Here is a 26326-nt window from a genome sequence, read left to right as displayed (position 1 = left end):
TTCAGAGTGGTTAGCTAATTACCAAGACATGCCTTTCAGATAAAATTCATTTCATTTTTACCCATAGGTAAAAGTGAAACCCAAAAAAGAGCCTAACAGGTTGCTCAGGACTACTCTTCAAGGTCTATTTTTCTTGACTTATAAATAGATTTTTGATCTATCAGAGAATGCAAAACATTACTGAACTTTATGTTCAAATACAAAGACTTACCTCAAAACAGTCCCCAAAGTCGATATGCAGGATTTTTCCACTCAGTCTGTCTAACATCAAATTGGAAGGGTGTCTTTGATGAAGGAGTAGGAGAAAAAGCAGATTGACAGGTCATTAAAAAAAAATAAAGTAAATCACAGCTCTAGTCTGAAACGATATTTATCTTCATGAATGAGAACAGCCAGTGACAGCTTGCTTGTCTGAGGTCTTCAATCTCACGATGAACAGAACAGCTTCCTTGACAGTGCATCTATCACATTATTTTTGTAATTACTTCTCAGGAATTAGATATCATCTCATCATGGAAGACAAACAACCTATTGGGTCACTGCCATCAGTACAGTTCTTGGACATGAACATCTATTTTCCAGTTAGGATAAGTTCTTCTATTTGTATTATCTTTTTTCTTTTTTTTTTTTTCAGTATATAAATACAATGAATTATGCAAGTGAAGTAACATAAATTGGATTACTACCAGAAGAGAAGAGAATAGACTTGACTAACAGAAACCAAGATACTGTTATTCGTGCTGACTTGCTCCAATTTTGCTTTAATCCAATTTTCAAAGGTTTTAAATTTCGTTATAAAAGCCTTTAAGCTCCAGAATAGAAGCTTCTTGTATAAAAACATTTGAGGATTTAGCTTTTTTGGCATTACAGACCTTAATTCTAAATGATACTGCCTTCAAAAATATTTTGAAAGTTACAATGCCCCTTTTTGACAAAGGATCATGTACTACATACAATATTTCTTTGTTTTACCACTTTTTTTTTTCATTTGCTTAATTCATTTAAGTCTATACTTCCCTACAGAACATGTCTGCAATGCAGATCAGAAAAAGTATTATCTATTCCATTTTATAGAAAGAATGGGAAATCTCTCTCCATCCTATGACTGAAAGCCCAAACCAGAACTTGTGTCTCTTCATACAGTCTTGGGTGTATTCCTCTCAGAACAGAAGAAACTATTATTTATACTCAAGATGCACAAGCTCTATCACATGCTGCAGTGTTGAAAATAATGGCAGCACAATGAAATCCATAAAGATGGTATCATCATAGCTCAGCAATATCCATGCTGAAAGATGTTATCATAAGAACAGACTCAATGAACAGACTGAAAGATCTTTGCAGTCTCCTTTCATTTAAAAAACAAACAAAAACCTTTGCAATATTACTCACCTGTCCCCAAGACCCAAAATGTACCCAACCATTGACATCACAGCTAGTGAACGAGTGTAGTTTGTTCTTCTGTCAAACCATACCTACAAGCAGAGACAGAATAGAAGTCAGGTAGGCAATGTTGCCTGTTTCAGCTTACATTTTAATTTATACAATAACTGCTGTATTTTGAAATGTGAAAACCACTCAAAAATCAATGATTTCCAAACAGGGAAAGATGTTCATGAAGCAGCAAAGGTTTATTCGTTTGTGGAAAAAACACCTTCTGTAGAGATTCACTTGGAGTTTGTGATGTGCAAGTACACCCACTTCTCCCACATTCTGCTGAGAAGACAGTACACGTGCTGAACTAACCTCTGAGCTTGGACTTTTCAACCACAGCAGTTTGGCAAGGTCATCACCAGCTGTGTTATTGACAGCATGTTCAAATACTTCTACCTTCTGCATTAAAGTCAGGTGGTCATAATCTGGAGCCATCTATAATTGAGAAGTGACATTAAGCAACTAAGAACAAACGTTCAGTAACCCCTAGCTGTACTATGTGAAACACAGCAATCACAAATAATTTCAAAATAAATGTGATACAAAATTATTTGCAGACTGACCAGTATGTTCCCAAACATAATATGAGAACTACAGTGAAGAACTCAGGTGAAATGGGATAGGAAACAATTTAGCATCCAAAAAAATAGTCCATAGCCATATTTAATTAAAATACTGATGAGGTAAATATGTTTTGAAAAACATTTCCTGGGTTGGCACACAAGTTCCTTTTTGGCAGGCAATTCCAGCTTCTCTAGTAACGTTCTGTTTCTCCATTCTGTCTAACTTTGGCCATGTTCCCTAGTCACAATGTTTGTAAATGCCAGCAGCATGGCACCTTCTATAAGGCACATCATATTCATGCAAAACACATTTTAGTCACCAGATGGTGCCAACTTATGGTCACTGCTAAAATAGGAAAGGACAAACAAATAAATTTATGGCCAATTTTGCCTTTTAGTAACATTTCAGAACACTTATCTGATATTCTTGCATTTATTATTGGTACCATCAACAAATTAGAAAACAGGTAAAATAAGAAAAATGCATGCATCACTGTTCTTTACTAAGACACTGGAGTCCTAGAAGAATGTACCAAAAAATTTGCTACTTTTGCCCTTTACCCTCAGCATGATGCGATGCTCAATGTTCAGCAGGATCTTTTTCTTCTCCCTGTAGTCTCGGATGAGGGCATGCAGTGTGTCACAGTGGGGGACCCAACCTATCAAGCCTGAATTTGTGGACAGTGGAATAACAGCATATCTCTGGATGCTACAGGAAAAAAAATGGACAATCAGAGCTCAAATTGTTGTATGTTATAACTTACTACACTTTAACTCCCCCCCCCCCCCAAACAGATCTGGAACATCCATTTGGATGGCTGATGTGGTTTTCACAGGAATGCTGCTTTTAGAAGGCACATGTTATGTGACCCATGAATATCTATAATTTGCATGTGCCATTTAATATGTTGATGTTTGAACAATAGTGTACAGAACTGCAGTCAGTGACTATTGACCAAGCTGTTTACTCACTATAACAACAAAAAAAAAATCCTTGATAAAAAGCCTGCTCTCAGCTTGAGCAGCGCCTTAGGAGCCTATCTTGAAATAGCATTTATGCCAAATACTATTAACAATTCTCAAGAAAGAATTTGTACACTGAGGAAGTTTTTGTTTTATATAAAACATTTCCTCCAAGTTTCAGTCTATGAATGGGTGGTCTCTCGCATGTTCAAATCAGCTTAGCTCCAGTACTCTTCACTTCCTTACAAACCAACTGGGTATGCCAAAGTTTCCTGTACATTTGTTGTCACTCATGCATAGCACACTCAGTAACCCTAACACATACCTGAGGTTTTTACGAAGAGAAGTTGGGTCGTTTGCTAACAGAGTGTTGACCAGCCCAAAAAGCTGCATCACTCTTTCATCTTGACGAAGGTCTTCATGACCTTTCAGAAGGAACACAAACTCATGCCCATTGCTTCCTGAAAAAGGATTAACAGGGAAAAGTTTACTCTCACTGAGCAAACACTAAAGAGTAAACACAAGGACACAGAAGAACTGAGAAGTTTGGCAGTCAGACTGACCAGACTACCGGAATGGAAATGCTGTAGAATTTTTTGTGACATATACTAAAACCAACTGTTTAAATACTAGAATGGCAAAGTACAAACTGCTTCCTCTTACCCATTAATGTTAGTTTCCTGGGCCGCTGCTTGGAGGTGATGACCTGAAGTGAGGGTGCAATGGACTGAATGCGGATGATGGGTTGGTTGGGATCATATGTTCCTGGCACTGCCAGTTCCAGGTCCCGGCACATTAAGAGTTTTGGTGACACGTACTGTAGTTCCAAAGAAGTGAGCTACACAAGACAGATGAAACACAACCCCTCAAGCATTTCAGTTAAATCTCACTTAAACATCTGAAGAGTTCATGCTGGCAAGGAGCCTAGAACAGTTCACAGTCAGCTGTCAATACTTCAGTTCTTGCCAAAAGGGCTGCAAAAGTAGAAAACTTGAAGCTTATGAAGCTTCTGAGCAAATTAAAAGCAGTTAATTCTAGCATACTGAATCTGAATGCTTTGAATAACAAGAAAACATTAAACAGAGATTAGTACTGACAACATGCACTGTAAGCCCCACGAGAGAACTGTACCTCTCCCCCTACCTGAGGCAACTGCTTTGAGATACGCCTGAAAACGTGGTAATAGAGATCCCAAGCCTGGGTTAGGTCCTTGACATTTCCTGATTTCATATACTTCCTGCACCACTCTTGAGCTTCCATTAGATCTCTGCCATAGGCCTAGGGAGGAAGTGAAAAACAAGAGAAACATTTCTACAGACTACAGTGGAACAGGTGGAGACCACTTAATACCAGCACAGTCTATTTTCAAATTCCATTGCAAATCCTTGACCTCACATTTTTTATAGCACGCCAAAACTAATGAACCAGAAATTCCTGGATCTAAGACAGGCACTGAGTGTTTTGGACAACATTACTCCCAAACAGACTTCACAATGGGAGGCAACAGAATGAATAGAACATTCATTCCATTGAATATTAATAGACCCTTTAACAGTAGGCTAACAAGCTCAAATGAATTTCTTTTGGAGACTTGAGAGAGATAATATCTTCAGTCTGTGCTGGTGGTTATCATGAAGCAAAGCAGAATGGAGTTAGAACAGTTAATTGCAAAGCTGTTGTATGTCTTCCAGATCTCATCAGATACCCACTTGATAAAGACTAGGGCAATCTGTGCTGCTATAGCCATGGAATTCCATAGCCACCAAAAGCAATGCAGACCCAGAAATAAATGAAAAGTAATGAAATCTAACAACATAATAATGTCAACAGTCCGAGTCTCTCTCTTAGATGGCAGCGGTCCTTGGAACTCATCTGGGGCAGGAGGCTGTCCTGCCTAATTCTGAGGGCAACCAGAAGTTTATTTGCTGATACCTGATTGAAGGATGTCTCTTTTAAAGTCTGAGGCCCACGCTCCATCATAGCATGAAGTGGTTCCAGCACCTCAAACATTCCCTTCACATTTCTTTCTCCAAAGTACAGACGAGATGCTTCTTCCAACCCTTCATGCCACATCTCATGCCACAGGATCGCCACACGGATTAGCTCTTCACTTACCTATTTCAGATCAGGAAAAAAAAGATAAAATACTCAAGAAAATCCCTAACCATTATGAATGTATGCTTAAAAACGTAGAACTACTTTCTTCCCCGATGGTTATGAAGTATTTCTTGCTGTCAGCTAGAGGGAGCTACAAAAACTCCCACAAGTTTGTTATATCTTTTCCTGTAAGATGATGATCAGGCTTTTCTCACTGAACTTGTTGCCTTTGAAATATTGTATATATTTGTGTAACTTGGCCTAATAGCACTAGTTTTCATTTAATAAATAAAAAATAAAAAGCTTGAGCAGTTGAATTAAATTACACAGCAATTGAATTAAATGAAAAGTCTTGTTTCCACTTATCATTAAGCAAAAATATCTTTGTGGGAAAAACGACTCTTCATTTATTCTATCTTTATTCTGAATGTCTGAATGTTATGGCTCATTTTATATTATTCTCTTGAAATTATGCTGACACTAAGTTCTTCCAAATTAACAAGAAAAAAAAAAAACACCTTATAATTGAACAAAATTAACATTGAACAGTCATTTTTGTATTGTCATACCTGAAACATCAAATACCTTAAGCACTTTAAGCACTCACCATCATTGCCTGCTGCACCAGCGTGTTACTGTGCTCACACATGTTTTTCAAGATTTTATTTGCAGCATTGTGGCGAGCAGTGGTTGTGGATTTAGATGCCACAGTCAAAGGATAGATCAAAGCCTACAAGTGATATCAACAAATAATATTTTAGGACCATACAGAAGAGTTACATAAATTGAAAGATTAGCAGAACATTAATAGCAGTATTAGGGTCAGGCAAGAGAAAGTAATCATGGTTCCTAAGAGAGGTGGTAGGAATTTGCTATTCAAGGTATTCCAATCCAAAAAGCTTACAAGACTTTAATTCTCTGAACAGCAGAATGATTTTAAGAGCCTGTATCAAACCCAAAAAACAGAAAAACATACTCAGCATTTTGTGATTTTCCATGCTGTGGGAAGAAATTCTGGAAAAAACATCCAGGAGCAGGCTCTTATCAGTCACTTAATGAGATTAGATTTAAGATGATAATCTGCACTATCCAATTTTCTATTAGAGGAATAGGACTTCCCCAGCAGCATGGCTCACCCACCTCCAATTTCTTTTTTTTAATTGAATAAGACTGAGGTGAAATAGTCCCTCAGAACTGCAGCAGCAGAAATGCCCCCACTTTCACCTGCTGTGAATTCCATAGCAGGTATCAAGAACAGTGAGATGGAACATAGAAGAAATACCTTAATAGGCTACAAGTATATAGAATTTCCGTCCCTAAGCTACAGCTAGCTTACCTGGGGGTGGTACCGTCCAATATCTGTGAGGAGCTGATGAATGAGACGTCCTACTAATGGTCGAGGGGTGTCAATTCTTGCAATAAGCTGAGGGATAACCTAATAATAAGTAAAATAAACATCCCTGTCAGCTCACACACACGGTTCACAAGCTGTTTTTTGCTCTCAGCCAGAGACCTCACAATCTCTAAAGGAGATACAGGCCCATCATTCATTTTTGAGTCAGAGGATAACATAGCAAAGATCCAAACAGTGCCAAAAATGCAGAACAATTCATTGAGATGACAAATGTTCTGTGCAAAGCTATTATAGGATCTTCACGTGGACAGAGCAAGACATGTCTTGGAAATGTAACACTCAAATAAGAAATTAAGCCTTTTTTTTTTTTTTTTTTTTTTTTTTTACAAGACTCAGTCAACAAAGTAGTCTCCAAAAAAACTCACTGTCTGGATTACATTGGAATAGCAGTGTTCTTTTATACTTGATCACTATCTTCAATTTCAAAATCTTTGGTCTCTTATTCATATGAACTAGTCTACATATAAATATAGAAATCAATGTGAGAATGCTCCTTTAGTATCTATTCAAAATTCTTGTTAAGTCAGTTACAAATTGTACTGCATGCACACTGCTCTTGCCACTCACCTAAGGAAGTGTTTAGCAAAGGATCATTTCCGGTAACTTGTAAAAGACCCCCCTAGGATCCCCAAGACCTTAGTCCTTTGTATTCCTTACCTGCAACCAAGTATCTATTTGGATTGCCTTGACCCCTTCAACCAAAGCTTCATTCACATCAGGCCAGTGACCATAGTCAAACCATAGAGTAAGGACTCTGGAAGAAAGAAATATTCATTAGGAATGAAACAGAACAAAACAAAAGTTATCATTCCAGTCAAATATCTTCAGTTACATTTACAAAAAATTCTCTTCCCAGAACCAAACTAGCATAACCTAACATGCATTAGTTTGAACTGAAGTTTAGCCATAACAAGAGCAGAAGAAAGGCTCTGCCTAATCTTAAACTACGTGGCTTTATCACCTAGATTTCATTTACTACGGGCTTTATACATACCTGAGAGTGTCCTGTAGGTTGTTTCCTCGAGACAGAGATATGGATCTGAAGAAACCTTGGACAGCAGGAACTGTGTACATCAAGAGGGTCTTGGATAAATCCTTTTGAAATGAAATTGCTGCATTAGTTCTACACAGGAGTATCAATCCATAGGAATCCTAAACTTAGCATGGGGAAAGAGGGAGAACAGACCTAATCCACATCATAGTTGGCTTCCATTCATGCTCCCACAGACCACATCACTCCTGGATTTTATTTTTTGCTTGACAAAATATATTTATATAGATCTGTATTTACATAGGTCTTACATGCTGGTAGGACTGTGAAGCATTTTCATACCTCAGTTTGTTGGCGATATGCAGGCAAGCATGTCCACAAACCAAGCATATACAGTAGTTTGCTTCCTGTGTCTGAAGACTAAGTACCTTTTTTTTTTTTTTTTTTTTTAAGTAAACAGGGAAGACTGATACCTCAGTGACTTTTTTCTGCACTGGAGATGGGATGGGACTGTTCTCTGTGCTCTCTGCATCACTCTCACTGTTGCTGCCTTCAGTGTTGGCACTGGTGATACTGGCACCACTGGCATGACGCAATTTCTTCTTTTCATCTCTGGCCTGGTTCTGATGTTTGTAGTGAAGCACTGCTTCAAAATTCATCACTGCCCAGGCATGCCAGGCCTGCCAACAGGAGAGAAGAACTTCAACAAAAAAATGGTAAAGACTAATCCTTTCTGCAACTTGTACTGAGTATTAGGTAATAATTCAACCTTTCTGAATCTAGAGATGAGAAGCAATACCCTGCAGACAGCACAATGCTTTGCTTTCTCTAATCACTTGTAGTTTTTATTGCCTCACTATCTTAACATCATGGTGAGTTTTCAGTCAAGAGCTCCATATTGGATGTTATAGCATCAAAAAAACTAAAAATCACGTTACCTTCCCATATTCCTTAATTCTTCAAAGCTTAAGGAGATGTAATAGGAAAAAGATAGCGGACATGTGATCAGATTCACTCTCTCCCTGCTCTGCCTGGAACCTCTCCTTACTGACCTTGTACCAGTTGCGATCATGTTCTGTTGCAGCACTGTAGTACTGTAAGACTTTGGGGATGGTACTCTCATTGATGCCTTGCAGGTTCAGCTGCCACTCACCCAGTTTCAGGAAACACCTGGTTAAGCAAAGGGATTATTGACTCAGACACAACCTGAAATGAAAACAAAACCTGCTGGTTTAAGAGGCAGAATTCTTATTCAAAGTCTGAAAAAAAATGTTTCATGTGCTAAACTTACTCAGTAAGCCTCTTCTACAGCTGGAGTGTATGCATTTAACAGGTAAGGTTGGTTTAAACTTAATGGAACAAGGCTAGGGTCAAATTTTGTTCTTCATTTTTATCAGTTATAAAATGCACTTTAGAAGTAGCTAACAAAAGCATCAAAACACTTATTCAGTGATGATAAAAGACACACAGCATGTGTGCTGACTAGCTGTATTTATCACCATACAAACTAGCCTTCTGGAGAGACCAGGCACCAGCCAGCCAGCAGAAGTGCAGAGCAAATGCTCTTCCCCCAAGCCAGAAACCCCATTAAGCCATCTCCTCCCAGAGGAAAGAAAAACAACATTTTTTCCTGCTGTGTTGGGTGGGGCTGTGAGGTTCTGCGCTAAGCTTCATACTTTGCTCTCTCAGCAGACTCTAAATACCACAGTTACATAGCTGTCCTTTCAGTATTTTGACTTTTCCTGCAAGCCTTGTTCAAGAAAAATAAGTCATTACTAACTTATTTTCCATGATAGTCAACCTGAAAATACTAAGACAATGCTGTTATCAGGTTTCCATTCCAATAAAACCAACCCTTCATTAATGAGTACTTCAAATTGGAAATAACAGATCTGGTAACCACAGCTTTATGGAGGAAAACAGAGCTTATGAGATGCATTTCATTACAACAATATTTTAAGAGACCATCACATGCTTGGCACCCAATGCCCGAAGTACTGCTGTCAAACTAAGGGCACACACTGCCAGGCACAGATGTGCCAGGCATGTGGGAAGAGTTTCTTTCCTACTGATTGAATCCCCTGAAAAAACAGATGAGAGTGATGCCTTCTGCCAGTGAGCCACAGTGCTGGAATAACACAGCCAGGTACCAGGGACAAATATGAGCTTGTTTACACTGACGTGTCACAGTAACACTTCCTGAAATTATGAGATGAACAATGATGAATACTGAAAGGGTCTTCTACCATCTAAATGAGAAATCTTTTTCCTCTTAATCAAAGCATGGGTCTCATCTAACACCTCTCATATGCATGGACCCTGCAACCTCGGGACAGTGTTACCACGTAGCTAAAAGGGTCTCCAAGGACTTAGGTGCTGACCGTGCCATGAGCTTGTGGAGTTCCTGCTTGTGCTGCTGGTCCTCAGTGGCAATAGCATGCTGTGCCTGCTGCTGCATCGTCTGCACGAAGTGCTGCATGTGCTGGAATGCATCGATCTGTAATTGGATGATGGTTGTGGTAAGAACCATGGTGGTTAAATAACATTTCACATATGGAAGACAACATGGAAATAAGTTTTCACCAAAAGCAAAAAATACAGTGTTGGTTTTTTTTGAAAGCCTCTTAACCATTTACATATCTCTAGAATCAACATATGCCAGGTCTGTAGCTCCTAATAAATGAACAGGATAGAAATTCTTAATTATCTTATAAATCTGGCCTCTGAATTGCTACACTGAGGAACAAATAACTACATCCTCATGCTCATCATGCATACAGTAGACAGAATGACTGACAATAGTGCAAGCACCCAGATCTGGCAAACTGGCAAGATCAAGTATATGAGAATAAACCTCCAACAGCAAAGAAAGTCCTATTACTGCTCCTGTATAGTAAGATTCTATAAATCATATAGTGATACCTCAATTGCAATTGGACATGTACATCAAAGAGTCCAGCAACCAACAGGCAAATAAATGTATGTACACAAAATAATGTACATACTGTGTCTGAATGGGTCACAACCATAACAGACTGGATTGCAGATTCTGAGAAGCCTGCCTGTAATATGCTATAGCTTGGAACAGACAATTTGAGAAAAATACTGTCTAAGGGAGAACTTGCAGCTTCCCTTCTAAAACCCAGGCTTTGGCTAGACTTATAGTACATACCACAGAACCTAAACTTTGACTTATTTCAACAGATGAAAATCTAGATCTCTCCTGAAGTTCTTTAAGTAGTACAAACATGTTGCTCCTTTGCCAGCAGACTACAGAAGGCTAAAGTAACTAACAACATTTTGGGGGAATATTCTTTGAAATTCCGTGGGGTGAATTATGGAGTAAAGAACTCTGAAAATTTAGGGAAAAAAAAGCATGCATGCTTCAGTGGAAATAATGAGAGTAAAGCTCTTGCAAACTGCAAGGTCATTTCAGGTCAGAAACTGCAGAAGGTGCTATTAAGAGTCCAATTTACTTCTGTTCCACCTACAGGAATGATCTACTTTAAAGTGAGACAGCAATCACCTGAGCTGGAATGCCTTATTTGTCTGGTTCAAATGTCAGCATGCACAAATCAGTTGTCATGAAAAAGGGTATTGGCCTAAGGCAAAATTAAAGTATCACATCATTAACAGGGAGCGCCTTTCCACGGGTAATAGCTTAGATACTTCATTAGATGTAGGAGGGAAAAACAATCTTAAAAACAGAAGTGCTGTTGTACTAGATATTTGTCAAAACATAACTGTGAAAGTCTCTATGTGCATAGAGCTTATGTGCTGTAGGAAAATATGAAATCATTCAGCAAGCAAGAGCTTGTGATTGCATCCATGTCTGTCTCTCTCTCTCATCTTTGCTGCTTTCCTTTTTTTTTTTTTTTTCCTCCTGTCCTCCTGGGCTTCCACATAATCTCCTAACAGTTTAGTTTAAATATATTCTCTTCCTGCATCTTTTTTACCTATTTCTTTATCACTTATTATTTCTTTATCAAAGAGAGAAAGGCGCTTTTATTGAGAGAAGCTGGCAGAGAATACCCACGTATTCCTGGGATCATTTAAAGAAGAAAGTAAGAGACCATTACGCTGCTTTACAAAGCCAACAGAACATGGCCTCATCAGCAGCTCCTTCTGTTTTTTAAATTCAAATAAAGAATAGTTAGGTCATGGCCATCATCCCATAGCAGTGGCTCTGCTCCAGTACTGGCAACCCCAAAGACAGAAAAAAAAATCAAGAAAAGATGTGGCAGAATATGACAATAAACGGAGGCTTTAATGTATATTAAAAAAAAAGGTAAGTTACCCAGTCTGAGGCTTATTGGATTTGAGTATGTAAATTCCCTCTGTGTTGCAATGTCATAAACATTCATCCCAGGCTCTTCAGTGCCAAATTGTTCCCCTGACAAAACCCTATGTACTTTTCAGCTGTCTTTCAGTAAGACATTTTCAATTGTGTCTTTAATAAAAGTTCTGCTTAGCAACTAAGTACAAATTGTTCTAAATATTCTAAAACTGGAAATGAAAGAACTCCTTTCTTTTTCCATTGTGTAGCCCTGACCATGCGTAAGATATGGAGACCTGGCAATCAGAGCAGTGGAAGAAAAGCTAAGTGCTGAGCCTACACAGTAAAGCTCTGGTGAGGAAAGAAGAGTTACTATTGACTATCAAACTTAGCTGCGTGCCCTGGATACCTGATACTGCTTTGACAACAAATCTTTCCATGCACAAAATAAAATTGGGCCAGGTTTTCTCTGTCTAGTGAGATTTAAAATAAAAAGCTTGTCTTTAAAATAATGATAAGGAAAGAGACTAGTCATTCTTTTTTTTTTTTTTTTTTTAAAGAAAAGTAAAACCTTCACCCTTGTCTTTGTCCTGTGCAGGCTATGAAGAGCTGAAGTGCGTGGCACTGCACAAAAACTGAGCAACAAAACGCAGAGGGTGCAATGTTGTTCTGTACCTTACGGGCACTCTTCCACATGTGTTTCATGTATGCATAAGTCACTTGGGGATGTACTGTTGGCAGTGGGTGATCCAGCTGTCGGGATGGATCTACTCCCAAGAGCAGGACAAGAGTCTTATGGGCCAAAGCCTGGAGGAAATTACAAACATTAAAAAAAAAAAAAAAAAAAGAGAGAGAACAAGCTCAAGCTTACCTCCATCTCATATTCACTACAGAATTGCCTGCCATTAAAAAAGCTAAACCAGCAACATAAAGCACAGATGCAGAAGCCTTCTTACCGCTTTCTGGACTCAAGAATACTACATCATAAACCATATATATCTTTACTGGAACCTGAGCATTAAATTACCTTTTCAGAAGCCAATACAGAGGGTGAAGTCTGTTTCAAGCATTTTTTGCAATAAATCTAGTGGTGAATATTGAAACTGAATTGTAGCATTTCTTGATATTAACATCACATTCTAAATTTGACAGAATGCATTATCAAAGAGCACTATTACTATTAAATACCTACACTGCATAAGAACTTTCAGGTAGAGCAGGCAGCAAAAAATTGGCTTCAAGGTGCTCTCAGGTATAATACTCATCTTAAGAAACTAACTGCAAGCCAGTTAGAAGAAATCAGTTGTCTAAAAACATGTTATGGAGGTTGATAATGCTCACCAGTCTCCCACTCTTGCCACACAAGCTGGCATACTTAAGCCAAGTTCTCATGTCCTCGTGAGGATTCACAACAAGAGACCGAACCATCAATATTCTTTGCCAGTCTTCCACAATCCGTTGACAGCCCTAGGAGATAAAGGAAGAAAAGGTGTTACAGCTGTATATTCAGCCTATTCCACAGAGCCTTAAGTCTTAACTCAGAATCTGAAGGGACTTATCCCAAGATGGATACACTTCAGTAGCCATAATTCACAGCAGGCCAATATAAAAAAAAAAACTAGCTGGCTATTTCTTCAAACTGTAGTGTGTGTAGCATGTTAAGTTCCTGGCCTTTGCAGCCTGCAGCCCATAATGCATGGAAAGTCAGCTCAATGCTTGCAGTCTAGTGATATTCCCTAAGAGAAGGGCTTCTCCTCTTCTCCTTGAGGAGAAAAGCTTCTAAAGAAGAATGTATCCAAAATCATGGAAGTTATTTGTGCAGTTCCAAACCATGTCAAGTGTTTTGTAACCCTTCTCAACTCAGCTTTAAAGTCTGTTTTTGGTTTAAACAGTTACAAACCCTATACACAGATGATAAAAAAAAATTAAATGGCTACAAAAACATTTTTCTTATCACCCTTTTTCTTCTCCTTGCATGTGTTGCTTTTAGAAATTGGCATGACTGGACTGATATCCTGCCAAAAACTGCAGTCCCAACTGCTATACTTCTTGCCTAGCTCATGCCTGCCTAAAGAGAAAGGCCCAGAACACTGTCATTCACATCAAGGATGAGTCTGCATTTCAAATGCTTAAGGATGCTACAGCGAAGTAGAAATTCATAAGGGATGGAAATGACCAAATTCAGAGCACTTGCTGCAGTGACCAAGTACCTCAGAGTTAACAGTGATACTAACTCTGAAGTTAGTATGAATCCAGAGACAACTCAGATTTTATTTTGAGGTAAAGAAGAGAATTCCCAATGGAGGCAAGCTCCTTTGTACCAAAGCATCTGTTTCTTTTCCTTTTTTATTTTTCCCCAAAACTGAGGGCTGGGAAGTTAGACAAAGCTTGTTCCTTGACACCCAAGTGCACAATGCATCCAACTGGCATTTGAAAATCATTTAAAAGAAGCTGTAAAATGTGTAAGAACTGCATGTACTGCTTTTAGAACCATAAACAGCTGTATTCAGACATTACACTTCCTGTCACACAGTTTCTCCACCCCAGCGGAATGCTCCTGAGCTCTTACAGACAGGAATGCAGATGAGAGACTAAAGCTTTTGTCACAGCTTCCCAAACAGCTAAAAAAACATGCAGCAGTAACAGTCTTTCATAAAAAGGCATATAGAGCAGTGGAGAAATCTGCAAGGGGAGAAATTTCCAGTCTATAAAAATTTGCTATAATTAGAACATTTTACCCTATGTTTGTTTTTTGTTTTTTTTTTCCTTTTAATCCTTTCCAGGGATCAGAGTACTACAAGAAAAGAACAATCTTTTACATTACATGAATTTCCTGCCTGGTTTTCCAGTATTGTGAGAGAATTTGCTTCTCCTTGAAATGCAGCCAGACAGGTAAAAAGTTCAAACCAGTTGTACTGGGAACCAGTATTTTCAGGTGAGGTCCAACACTGAGACAAGCAGCTCTGGAGGTGCTACCAGCATCTCTGCTCTGCACACATTCATTTCAAGCTTAAATCACACTATTAAGGTGTCACATCTGTAGACACCTCAGGCAGACTAACCGAAAAATCAACAAGGACAACACAAAGGAGACAGCATATAGCCATGTAAGAACACGTGGTGTTGGACTGGAACAAGAATGAACTGCTGAGCCATCACACAGACTTTGAAGGAAGCTGTTCAGGCTCAAAATATCAGCATCACCATCTTTGGTCTTTACACTGATGTACCTGCAGTCTTTCCCACCATATCTGGCGGATGATCTCACGACGTTCTGGTACAAGTTTATACTGGATAACTTCTTCCAGCTCTGACAACATCTGGCAGGATACCATAGCCTAAAGGAAACAATCACATTCCATCCTAATCACTACAGAACAAATCTATAATTAACAAACAGTATTTTGGCACCCGAATCTTAAGTCCATGAGCTTTCCCCATCAGGTAATGGACAGACTGCTATATACTGACATTTAGATGATACACCATTTGTAAATGTCAATTCTGACTTCTTTTGAGGGGTAGCGTTCATTTAATTGTTTACTTGGTCCTTAAGGAGTCTTTTTATCTGACAAGAGTCATTTAGCTCGTAGTCTTAAAAAGATCTTATGTTTGATACTAACACTAGTTTAAAAGTTTTACATGATTTCTAGGGATATTATAAAGCAGCAGTGAGGAGAATGAAGGCTAAGAGTGAGACACTTACTCCATAGGCTCGACTGTAGCTCTCGCCTGCCATGGCAGTCAGCTCAGCATCGAGCAGATCTCTGGCCTTGTCAATGCACTGAAATAAAATAAGATTTTGGAGTGAAGATGGAGGTGTTTTATCATGACTCAACTGTTCAAACTGATATTCATCTGTTCCATCTCCTGAACAGAGATGGCACTGTTCACATTGTCCAGCAAGGATCAAAAAGGATGTTATGAGCTGGAAGAATCAGCAGGAAAGCAGCACCCAGTGGGAGGTATAGAGGAAGAGGTTTATTTATCACCTGAACAGTTGCAAAGTTTGTCCCTCTACAAAATCAAAGTCTGCAGTACCTCTAATCCTACTCTCATTGTAGAGACTATCATTAAAAACATTCATGGAGGAAAACAGAAGTCTGCATTTTAGTGCAAGAGAGTCAGCTACAGAAAGACTCAAGAAATGTCTTTCTTAATTCACAATGACAGAAAGTGGTTTTCACTGTTTTACATAACCAAGCAGGTTTTTATGAATTTTACAGGATTGCAAATTCCAATTCTCTCACTGCAACTAAGGCATTCTTTTCAAGCATAAAATAAATCCTCCTCTAGTTCCAGTCATTATGTAATCTCTTACCTAGAGTTTTTCCTGTTTAAAATGTTAAAGGTTAATCACATACCCTACCCCTTTGAATGCCTGGATAATTCTACTGTGCATTTATCATTCAAAAATCTATGTACGGGTTTTGACAAAGCAGATTGAACTACTCCTTTATCTAAGTTGGCAAGTCAGAATAGAATTCTGAGAAATGCTACTTGAGCTTCCTTGGAAAGTAAACAACAAGCTTCACATCTTCAGGGGGGAAAAGTATCTCTCTAAATCTCCTTTGTGGCAAATGTGCACACCAGTACAGCTCTACTTAATGGAGTCATTCCTTGCTGTGATTTCTGATCTCAATTTAAGATTTATCACTGCTGCCAGAAAAATCAAAGCAGAAATCCTGGTATGTGAGATACACAAGCACTTCACTGCAAAAGCTACAATATACAGAAGTACAAAGAATGTTCATGGAGATACTTATGCATGTCATGTCATTAATGTTTTTTATCAAGCAGTATCTTGAAGAACGGTATCCCTGCTGAGATAATCCTTTTGCACTTCTTCTAGAAAACTGACAAAAGAAGCCTAAGAATAGCTGCACTCTGCACTCAACAGCTCTGGACCTCTAAAATCTGTACAAATAAATTCACTGCTGTGTTTCTAGAAACAAAAGACAAGCCCAATCAACAAGGTCTAATACATCAGTGGAAAAAAAGATTACTGAGCAATTCACATGTTATAGCTAAACGCTTTGAAACAGCATGCCTTCCACTTAGCTGTGTAACCTAGTTCATCCTAAACCAGCTTTTGGGAAGGCTAGGAAGGAGTTACCTGCTGAGCCAGTGAGAAAAGGTCCTGATGAAGAGCCAGTACAGCCCTGTAGAAGGCACCATCATGGGTGTCCCTTGGGATCATGCAGGTATATTCTTCCATGCTGTCCCACTGACCTACAGAGACACAAATATCTTCAGCAGTGCAACAGCCCCCTCTGTGAGGTAAGAACAGAATTATGTTACAGTGCTTAGGCCTCAGTGAGTAGGCCTGAATTCAGTATGGTACTGGGAACATCTGTTGCTTCCTTCTGCCTACAGCACTTGAATTGATGAGTGATACCTGCTTGAACCAATTCTCCTTGGTCTTTTACAATTAATCAAATTCTACTTCAAGACAGATGTCAGAAGACTCTTCAGTTAATATTGCATGATTAGGTACATTCATCATGAGGATTTTTAACATCTTCCTTAAGTGACTCAGCCGCTGCTGCTGCCATTGCCAAAACATTTAAATGAGTAGTGTTCCTCAGAGCAGATGATTAACTTTTCTCAAGGACTAGCAAACAAAAGGTGATTTATAAGCATTTTTAGTAAATACCTAGCTATCAGCAATACAATTTTTGGACCATCTATAGATTCATTCCACTTAAGATTGCCTGCTCAATCAAGATAACCTACCAAAATTCTCAGTAGACAAGGTTCTAATTTCTAAATAAGGGTCTGCCAGAAATCAGAGAAATTCTATTAACCTCATTTCAAGTCTGAGCTATGTTCAGTGTAAAACTAAGTAAAAGAGACCAGTTAAGTAATTGCTTATCTACTCAGACCCACGAGGCAGTCTCTTTTACTCATGGACACCATATGTAAACACAGGTTTTCCAAAGGACTTTTGTGTTGAACGACAACTAGTTCTTGTCTCAATGTGAATGGGTTGTGTTGATTATTCTGTTTCTTATAATTCATGGCTCTAACATTAAATCTATTTGTGCTTCTACATTGTTGGCTGTCATACATGCACACTCGAGCACAGCTAGAAAGATACATCACCTAGACCCCAGGCAGCAGCAGCAGCCATCCTTGCCATCTTAGCTTGAGTTTCATCATTGACCTGCGTCCACTTTTCACAGCATTGCTGGTGGAGTTGGCCCCTACAAAGAAACCACAATTTCTAATCAGTGAAAAGTTTCTTCTAATAATTTTATCTTGCTAAGCAACAGAGCTAATTCTTTTCATGTAGAGTGGAAAACAGGATTCACCTCTTCTCACCTGGCCAACTCAGACATGCTAGTTTGATGATAAACATCCTATCATCCAAAAATAATTTAAGAACACACTGTGCTTTGAAAACACAAGTCCAGACAGAAGTTTGCATTTGTTCCTCAGCTTTTAGTAATGCCTATTCTACGAATGGATCTGTGAACTACAGTCCATAAATCCAAGAAAAAAAAAAATACTCTAAAGGTACTAAAAAGCAAGATCAGAAGTTATCAAGAATTTTTTTTTTTTTCTGAAGCCTCAGTACAAGGAATGTATTACGTGAACAGCTTACAAATGGCTCCCACTATCAAACACTTTGGATAAACATACAATTAAGTTTGAAGACTGAAACTAGAAAAATAGTGTTGTTGTAACCTATTACGAAGACTTGTTGTGGCAAGATCTCAGAGGGGACTCCAGATATTTCATCTCCAGCTGAGAGGAAACATCAGTATTTTTTATATGATGTCTTTTAAATCAACTGTGAATGCTCTGTTAATCAAACCAAGTACTGTGGGTGTTGCAGTTCCAGCATTTCTTAGGCTGGATACACTGCAGCAGTGAAATAGCTGCCAACTTTCCTTCTCTACTGTCATCCTCTCCTCTCCCAAAAAGAAAGATGAGTTAGTCAAACAGAACCAATGGGCTGCCACAGGCAAGACAGTCATTTGACAGCTTAATGGCCCAGGAGAAAATAAAACACAACAAATGAAAACCCAAGCCAAACAGCAACAGCAGTAAATCAAGATCTAGTAGATGCTAATGAAGTAGCATGACTCTTGCAGACATAACCACATCAGGAGACAAATGGCCAAGAATATTTTGGCTGTTCTTTCAAAATGTCACTGCACAAAGTACTGAAATAATGATGTTGTGTAGCATCAGCCCTAGATTAAGTGTCATACTACGTTAAGAAGGCTTCAACAACACATATTTTGATCATGTTGAATGCTACTGAAGAGTATCAGCAGCCAAACTAGGGAGTCCTCAGTCTGGGGATGATGTCTATATGAGTCAGCTGCAAGAGAGCAGACAGCACCTTTGCAAAAGCACTTCTGAATTGTAGAAAGAACAAACAAAACACTTAAGTTTAGACAAGTTACGGAATCTCTCAGCTACACTTAATTACAGGTAACATCACAGTGTAAGTGGTCCCTGCTTTTTTCAAATTTTCTTTTTAACAGATGTTACAGGAAAAACAAAAAATCAGATCCTTTCCAAACACTTTTAGTCATCTGCCACGTCACAGATTCTGAATTAAATTCTTGAAATTTTAGGCTCAATTTCTTTGGTACATCTACCTGCCTTTCAGATCCTTCTGGGGGAAAAAAAAAAAAAAAAGAAAAAAAGAAAAACCATGAAAAAGGGGTAAGAATGACTGAGAAAATCCCATCAAAAGGGCAAAAAAAAAAAATTCTACAACTGTATAATTATAGGCCAAAAGACACTACAGGAAACAGAACTTTGCTATAAGAAAACACATTACCTGGATGTGACAATTCTCTCATATCAGACAAAAAAAAAAAAGACTGAGCCAAAGCACTGGGGTTGCTTTCATGGCTACAGAGTATCGTGAGATACACAATCTGTAGTTCCAAGGGAAGAGTAGAATCTTTTTATTAACATGTGAGGAAAGAGAAGGCTCTGGAAGAATATTTTACACAAATACTCATTCTACAGGATAAAGGAATTTCTGTGGGGAACTGCCTACTTCCTAGAAAAGATGACTGCAAAACTGCCCAATAAAAGGCTTCATTTTTCCTACTGAGAAAAACAACACCCAATATGCCTCACCCTCATCTAGAAACAGAAAGGGTAGAAAAATGCTGTTAGCCTGTGTTTCTCCAACAGCTCTGCTTCTCCAACAGTAAAATGTCTTTAGGGAAGAGGAATCTCCTTTCAGTGCACCATCTATGGGTTCATGTCAGGACCCATCAGCAGAGAGCTCTAGTGACATGAAAAGTTCAGCAGAAAGGCGGCACCTGAACTGCATCAGTTATGCCCCTGGGTAGAACTCCACACTACAGTGCACAGGATGTGTCTTCTTCCATTATCTTCTTTAAACTGAGGTGAGTAGGAAGAAAAAAAGAAGCCTCTACTTAACTAACAAGCTACAAGTGACTACGAGCTCATCCCCTCAAGAAAATTGACTGTATTCAATTACTTGTTGACAACGCACATTTAACACGGGGTTTGAAGTCCCAAACTTTCACAAAAGCAATGCTTAGTGTATGTTAAAAAGAGCAGTAACAAAAAATTCAGTAATTTACAAGGGTTTTAAAGTGAGAGCAATTTACTTGGCATAGTCTTACACTAAGGTGATTACTGGGAAGCAGACAACTTCACTACCAACTGATAGTGAAGAGTGCATTCTGGATAGGCATTGTAGGTCTGACAAGAAGTAACCTGTTACTTTAGTAATAAAATTTACAAAGGAGGGCCAAGATTAACTCATTTTATGATTGTTTTTGACAAATCCTGCCCAGTCGATGTTTCCTGAGAGGCCATCATTTTCTTTAAAATGGAGTTGATATGATCATCAGGCTGCAGATCCCCCTTCATAGACCTCAATTTATCAGATGGATCATCTCAAAATGCTTAGAATGTTATTTCCAATTATGACGACCGTGGACAAAGAAATACACTTCTGGAAATGCTCAAACTATTAGGTAAGAAGGAATTTAGGCAGAAAAAAGAACACATAGGTGACAGAATCCACAGAAAAGTCAGGCATTGATTTGAAAAATAGAACAGCTTGCATTTCTGAAACAGCAAGAAAATATAAAAGAATAGCATAAGGAGAGAATGTAGATTATTTTAATATGGGACAGACTTCTTGATATAATTAACTGGACTTTTCTCAATCTTCAGGCATTCCTCTTACCATTCTCCAAGAGCTTCCAAGCAACGCATTCGTCCTAGCATCAGCTCAGGATCATCTTTGTTTGTGTCCATCTTCTTGTCATAAGCCACCAGAGCATCTTCCCATTCATGAAGCTTTTCATACCAGGTAGCCTGAATTTCCTGGGGGATTAAAAAGTAAAAATCAGAAAAAATAGCAGTATTAGTATTCAACATTCCATATTACCTACTGCAACTTTGCTTGGAAAATTCTACATCTATGGTGCTCATTTGGCCCTCTGATGATTTGAAATAAACTCACTCAGATGTCTGTGATACCAAAAAAAACTTTGAGCTCATGAGAAAACAAATTTTAAGCATTGCCCAAGCTTGACATAAATGAATCAATGTATCAAGTTTACCCAGAGGGATGTATCACCAATTCCCTTGTGCTGAGGAATGATGTGACTAACTGGGAAGAAAAGAAAAAAGCAGTGTGCACAGTGTATCTGGCTACTGCTAGGCCATTTTTCAGCAGATCAGGCAGGTATGATGGGGTCTAACCAAAACCCTTACAAGAGAAGGCTGTGGTTTGTAACAGAGGTTTTAAAAACCAAATTGTGATCCTTATCAGCTGCACAAACCTCTCTTCAGTCTGTTCCTAGATTTGGTTTCTAATTTTTGAGAAATAAAATGCCTTGGATCTTTCTTCCATACTGATCTCTGCCAAAGTTTTTTCTGCTCAGACTTTGGCAGCTCATGCTTTGACATATGCTGCAGCATGGATTCTTTTCTCAGCCCACTGGGTAGGGTCAACATAACCCACGCTCTGCATGCCAGGTCTTCCACTTAGGATGTTTATATACCAGCTCTTGAACTCCTCAGCTTAGTCATAATATTTCAAGTAAGTTCCTGAAAGCAGAGCTCACAGATCCTCTTAATTTCTTTGCACTGACTATTCTAGGAAACTCCACATACTGAAATACATTACTTCTCAAGAGTGAGGTAAGAATTAGCTAACAAGGGTTGTGCTCAATCGTCCCAAGGAATCATAAGAAGGTGCAAAGTTGTTCTGAAGTCAGTACTTCTCCCAGAAGAACCTCTCTTCCAGTCCAGGTCAAAACTTCACATAATCCTAACTCCAGAGGAATTCAATATGAATGAGTTCCACCATTCTATGCTTAAACCCGTTCCCACTTTCTAGCAGCTCCTAATGAAAAAGCCTAGTCTACTGTGCTTAGAGGGCAGCTTTCTCTTCCCAAACAATCTCCGTAAGGCACTGCAAGAATTACTGCCGCAAATTCATGTTCATAACAAAGTAGAATTGGCTGGAGAACATAGGTACTTGAATCCCCAAACACAAGTTAAATTATTATTAAAGAGAAAAAGGAGGAAAAGATACCCTTCTGTATCTATTCCATTTCTGTGAGCAGCCAAAACTGTACAGGATTGGACAACTTACTGTTCCAAAAACTAGTACCCATAAACTCTCTGACAGGTTCACGTGCCTCCTGAAGGAGAGAAGCTAGAAGCTTAACTTACATTAAATTCTTACCTGGAGGGTGTTACCATAACAGTTTCTCAGAAAACTCTCAAGCATTTAAAGCTCAGAACAGGAGCTTATGCCCTTCCTTCCCAAAACACAGCAAAAACAGAGTTACAGAGTTCAAAATAAAATGACTTAACATTAGGCACAAAAATAGTTATCCATCACGACTCACCAGCTCCCCAAAGTGCTTCATGGCATATTCCAGCACCCCAGCAGCTGCTTCTGGCTGTTGCAGTTTATTGTTAATGCTGAAGAGGGAAGAGAAAGATCATTTAACACAGCTGGCAGCACTCAGGGGCTGGTATGAGCTTCTCCTTGATAGTATCACGTTTTGTCCATTAGAAACACGAATGGAACATGGTCCTTTTTCTTTAAAAGTTTTAAATGAATGATTAGACTAATGAAGGGACACAGTGGCTACAATAGGGGTACATATATTCTCTGCATATATTCCCAAGACCTGTTACACAAAACAACAACTGTATACAATTATTAATGCTGAATAACAGTCTGCTAGCTCCACTTTATCATTGTAAGCAGCTTCCTGGATGCAGTGTTAAGAAAGGCTGGACTACATACACTGCATACTGGAAATAAAACTGGATTGCAAGGCATTTTCAGACTACTGATTAAGTGGATTTCCATTTGGAAATTTATATGAAGTCTTTCCTCCAACACTGAGATTTCCTTTTGGAAACGCTCATGTAAGATGACAATCCATGTCAGCTTTCTATTTACACAATAGGCAAAAATACATCCAATAGACACACAGCTGTGCACAACCAGACTCACAGGAGGGCATCTGAATTGGTGGAACTGAAGGTACAGATGTTGCCAAGTCAGTGCAAATGCATTATATAAGAATATTTTCAGATACAGACATCCGTTAAAAAAAAAAAAAAAATCACTGGCAGCCACACTGGAAAGGATTCTTCTGAGGTTTTGCTTGTTTTATTTCTCCAGCTATCACTTTTCCTCTTTGCTACCATTAAATTTAGGGATACAAATGAGATTTAACAGTGATCAAAAGGGGACTTGAGCAAAACTTCAGTGCCTGCTCTCATGTTCCATTTCTTCATTTTAATTTCCTCATAATCTCATTTTATTAAGCTAGAACCTCCTCCCTAACATTTTTTTTTCCACCTTACCCACCTCTATGTATACAAGAACCTCCCCACCCCCAAATACCAGCTGCACTTAATAAGAGCTTTACAGTGCTGATATTTTTTCCTTCCATTTGCCTTATATAGATCACTAACTCCCTTGAAAATCTGAGTCGAGATTTTAATACCACAGGAAATGAGCTCCATCATTAGAACAGCTGACAAACCTGCCAGCTTCACAGAGAGCATGCAGCTCCACACTCAGCTTCAAATAACACCTCTGCACTGGGGCAAACCCATACCAGTACTCTTCTCTTGCCTGTGTTCAAGACCATGACAGAAACACCTGCTGTCACAGCATCCTATGGTGTTAAACACACTCTCCTTGCTTTGCAGGGGTATCTGAATTTTGTGAAACACAAGCAAGTAGACAACTCCTGAGCCTGGCTCACCAGCTCAAGTGATGTGCTCTGAGTCATTTTTATTTCACATGGTTGTTTTTTTTTTATTTTACAGTCAGAAATGGCTCTATCTCCACATTGGTTCTTGTTTATCAGTGCTTTTGCTCAACACCTCATCAATAAGGGAAATACCTTTTTATAGAGCTCTTGCTATTTTATAAGACTTATTTGTTAATATTTTCTGGCTCATTGCTCTCCTCTTTCCCTACTGGCACTGGAAAACAAAAAGGGCAAGCTGTTCCAAATGATGTCACAACAACTGAGCACGTTACAACACAGATTACAATCCAGCATTAGTACTTGTTAACACTGGAGGTGTAAAACAGCAAAACCTATTAAAACATGGGCAGTGACAGCAACGCAGAGACAGTTCTAGCAGTCTTTGAATATGTTGTTACAGATAGGTGCAGCTTGCAGAAATGCCCCTCATTACCTGTTATCAGAATGACAGCATATACATACATATCTTTTCCCCATAAGACTTGCACTGACTCATACAAAACAATGAAATCTACAGCATTAAAAGGGAGTCATCTGAACAGACTGCCAAGAGAAGGGACATTTTCAAGTGCTTTATATTTATTCTCTCCCTGAAAGTTTCCTTTCTTGACAACTACAGAACCAAGCTCATCAACACACCGGGTATCTGGCAATGTCAAGTAAGACACCTTTGGAACTAGGAATAGTTTGAGGTCAAATTAGACTTAGACTAAGAATGTACCACAATCACAGCTCTTAAAGACAGGCACCCAAAAATGGGAAGCTCTTGGAATATATCCATGCCTTTCTTAAAGTAAGATAGCCAAAGTACATACTACTCCACGCTTCCCAAGGGAAAGCTAGACAGCAGTGCCCCATAAAAGTGATAAATGGTTGTCACATTTCATATCCTGATGATTTAAAGAGCCATTGGCAGGAACATCACTTCCAGTATGTCAGGCAGTTAATTACTTCCAACTTATCTTTCTTGTCAACATGTCCTGACAAATTGTCCATTATCTTTTATTCTTTGACTATTAGCACTGCACTTTTGCTGATGCTCCCTGGTGCACTCAATCATTCCTTTTTGTTTTGTACTTTCTTGGCTGTCCACGGTACAATTACATGTTTCAATACTCTAAGCTGTAGCTGTTAGGTTTAAGGAGAAGGAGAGGATAGAAGGGGAAGGAGAAAGGCCTGGATTTAAAAGAATATATAGCAATACATATAACACCCTGTTATTATTAGCCATAAATCACTCTTAATAAATGATCTAACCCAGACAGCTAGTAAAGCTAAGTAATTCTTTGGACTGGGACAAGCCACTGATGGAGAATCTGTCAGTGCCCTGATAGAGCACGTTACAAGTGTGCTTACACCAATGGAAGAAGAAAGCATCCATTGCTTTGGCAAAAACAAACCTAAACACAGAGAATTGCAACTGTCAAGAAGAACACAGAAATCCCTCCAAAGCAAGACTCGCACATCAAACTGACTTTTATTAATGATGGCTGAATATTCACTGACTTTCCTCACAGCAATAAATCCTTGGTAATCACAGCATCCTTTTGCTATTCGGTCCTATGAGCTAAAGAAAATACAGTTGTTTGTGAATTAATTAAGTTCTGATCTTGTGTTTTTTTATTTTAAAAGAGCTTGGATTTCTGTGTTTTCTCATCCACGGGATCATTGGAAGTATATTGGCAGTTCCCAAAAACCACTGCTACTGCAGCTGATCGGAATGTGTTCTTAACAGACCCCCTGCTCTCTGCATACAAATTCTCTGAGAGCTGGGCCAACAGACTGTACTCCTTTTGGAAAAGCATTTCCATGTGGAGCCCTGTTAATACATTCAAAATACACACTCAGAAATCATGCCACTTTGCACTTTCTCCATTTTCATCTCCCTGCTATAAAAGCATTACCTCTCTCACTGCAGATATCTGCCAAAATTCTACAATACTTTAAAGCACTATAAAGTTTTTTTTGTTTGTTTGTTTTTTAGTTATTACAATGGGGACTGAATAGAATGAATGACACTACAGAAAAGCATGCAGGCACACCAAAGCAGCCCTGAAGGGCTAATTCTCCAGGCAGGCAGTTTCCAGGAATTTTAGCCATAACATTACTGCTGTGAGACAGGAGAATATCTTCTTTTTGTACCTGGTAACAGTTTGTGCAGTATCGTTTTGGATTAAAGAAGGTGGGAAAACATCTCTCAAGACAGAAGCAATCCTGCTGGCTAACCCAGCAGAGAGGCACTTCAGTCTGTGATTACTGGGTGGTGTCCTTGCAGTTATTCCCAATTCAAGCTAATATGAAGCTTAAAATTAAAGCAAA

At 38.8% G+C, this 26326-nt stretch overlaps 1 protein-coding gene across 2 annotated transcripts in view; it reads right to left on the bottom strand.

Moving 5' to 3' along the window:
- MTOR (mechanistic target of rapamycin kinase) overlaps positions 1 to 26326 on the bottom strand; it is a 61830-nt gene that overhangs the window by 4321 nt on the left and 31183 nt on the right. For both annotated transcript variants that reach the window (XM_031613447.2, XM_090123263.1), the window contains exons 29-51: positions 22616 to 22691; positions 20938 to 21077; positions 17844 to 17944; positions 16855 to 16970; positions 15445 to 15522; positions 14969 to 15076; positions 13080 to 13205; positions 12414 to 12545; positions 9844 to 9959; positions 8515 to 8632; positions 7936 to 8142; positions 7466 to 7566; positions 7129 to 7225; positions 6394 to 6492; positions 5665 to 5787; positions 4893 to 5075; positions 4104 to 4238; positions 3624 to 3798; positions 3286 to 3421; positions 2559 to 2706; positions 1747 to 1869; positions 1393 to 1475; positions 212 to 284 (exon numbers count right to left, since the gene is read on the bottom strand). In XM_031613447.2, the coding sequence (XP_031469307.1) occupies positions 212 to 284; positions 1393 to 1475; positions 1747 to 1869; positions 2559 to 2706; positions 3286 to 3421; positions 3624 to 3798; positions 4104 to 4238; positions 4893 to 5075; positions 5665 to 5787; positions 6394 to 6492; positions 7129 to 7225; positions 7466 to 7566; positions 7936 to 8142; positions 8515 to 8632; positions 9844 to 9959; positions 12414 to 12545; positions 13080 to 13205; positions 14969 to 15076; positions 15445 to 15522; positions 16855 to 16970; positions 17844 to 17944; positions 20938 to 21077; positions 22616 to 22691 (2794 nt within the window). The remainder of the gene's footprint in view (positions 1 to 211; positions 285 to 1392; positions 1476 to 1746; positions 1870 to 2558; positions 2707 to 3285; positions 3422 to 3623; positions 3799 to 4103; positions 4239 to 4892; positions 5076 to 5664; positions 5788 to 6393; positions 6493 to 7128; positions 7226 to 7465; positions 7567 to 7935; positions 8143 to 8514; positions 8633 to 9843; positions 9960 to 12413; positions 12546 to 13079; positions 13206 to 14968; positions 15077 to 15444; positions 15523 to 16854; positions 16971 to 17843; positions 17945 to 20937; positions 21078 to 22615; positions 22692 to 26326) is intronic.

Source organism: Phasianus colchicus, chromosome 22 (assembly GCF_987193195.1).
Source record: "Phasianus colchicus chromosome 22, bPhaCol1.hap1.1, whole genome shotgun sequence".
Taxonomy (NCBI): Eukaryota; Metazoa; Chordata; class Aves; order Galliformes; family Phasianidae; genus Phasianus; species Phasianus colchicus.
Note: the sequence above shows the minus strand (reverse complement) of the source record. Positions and strands in the feature narration are given on the sequence as shown.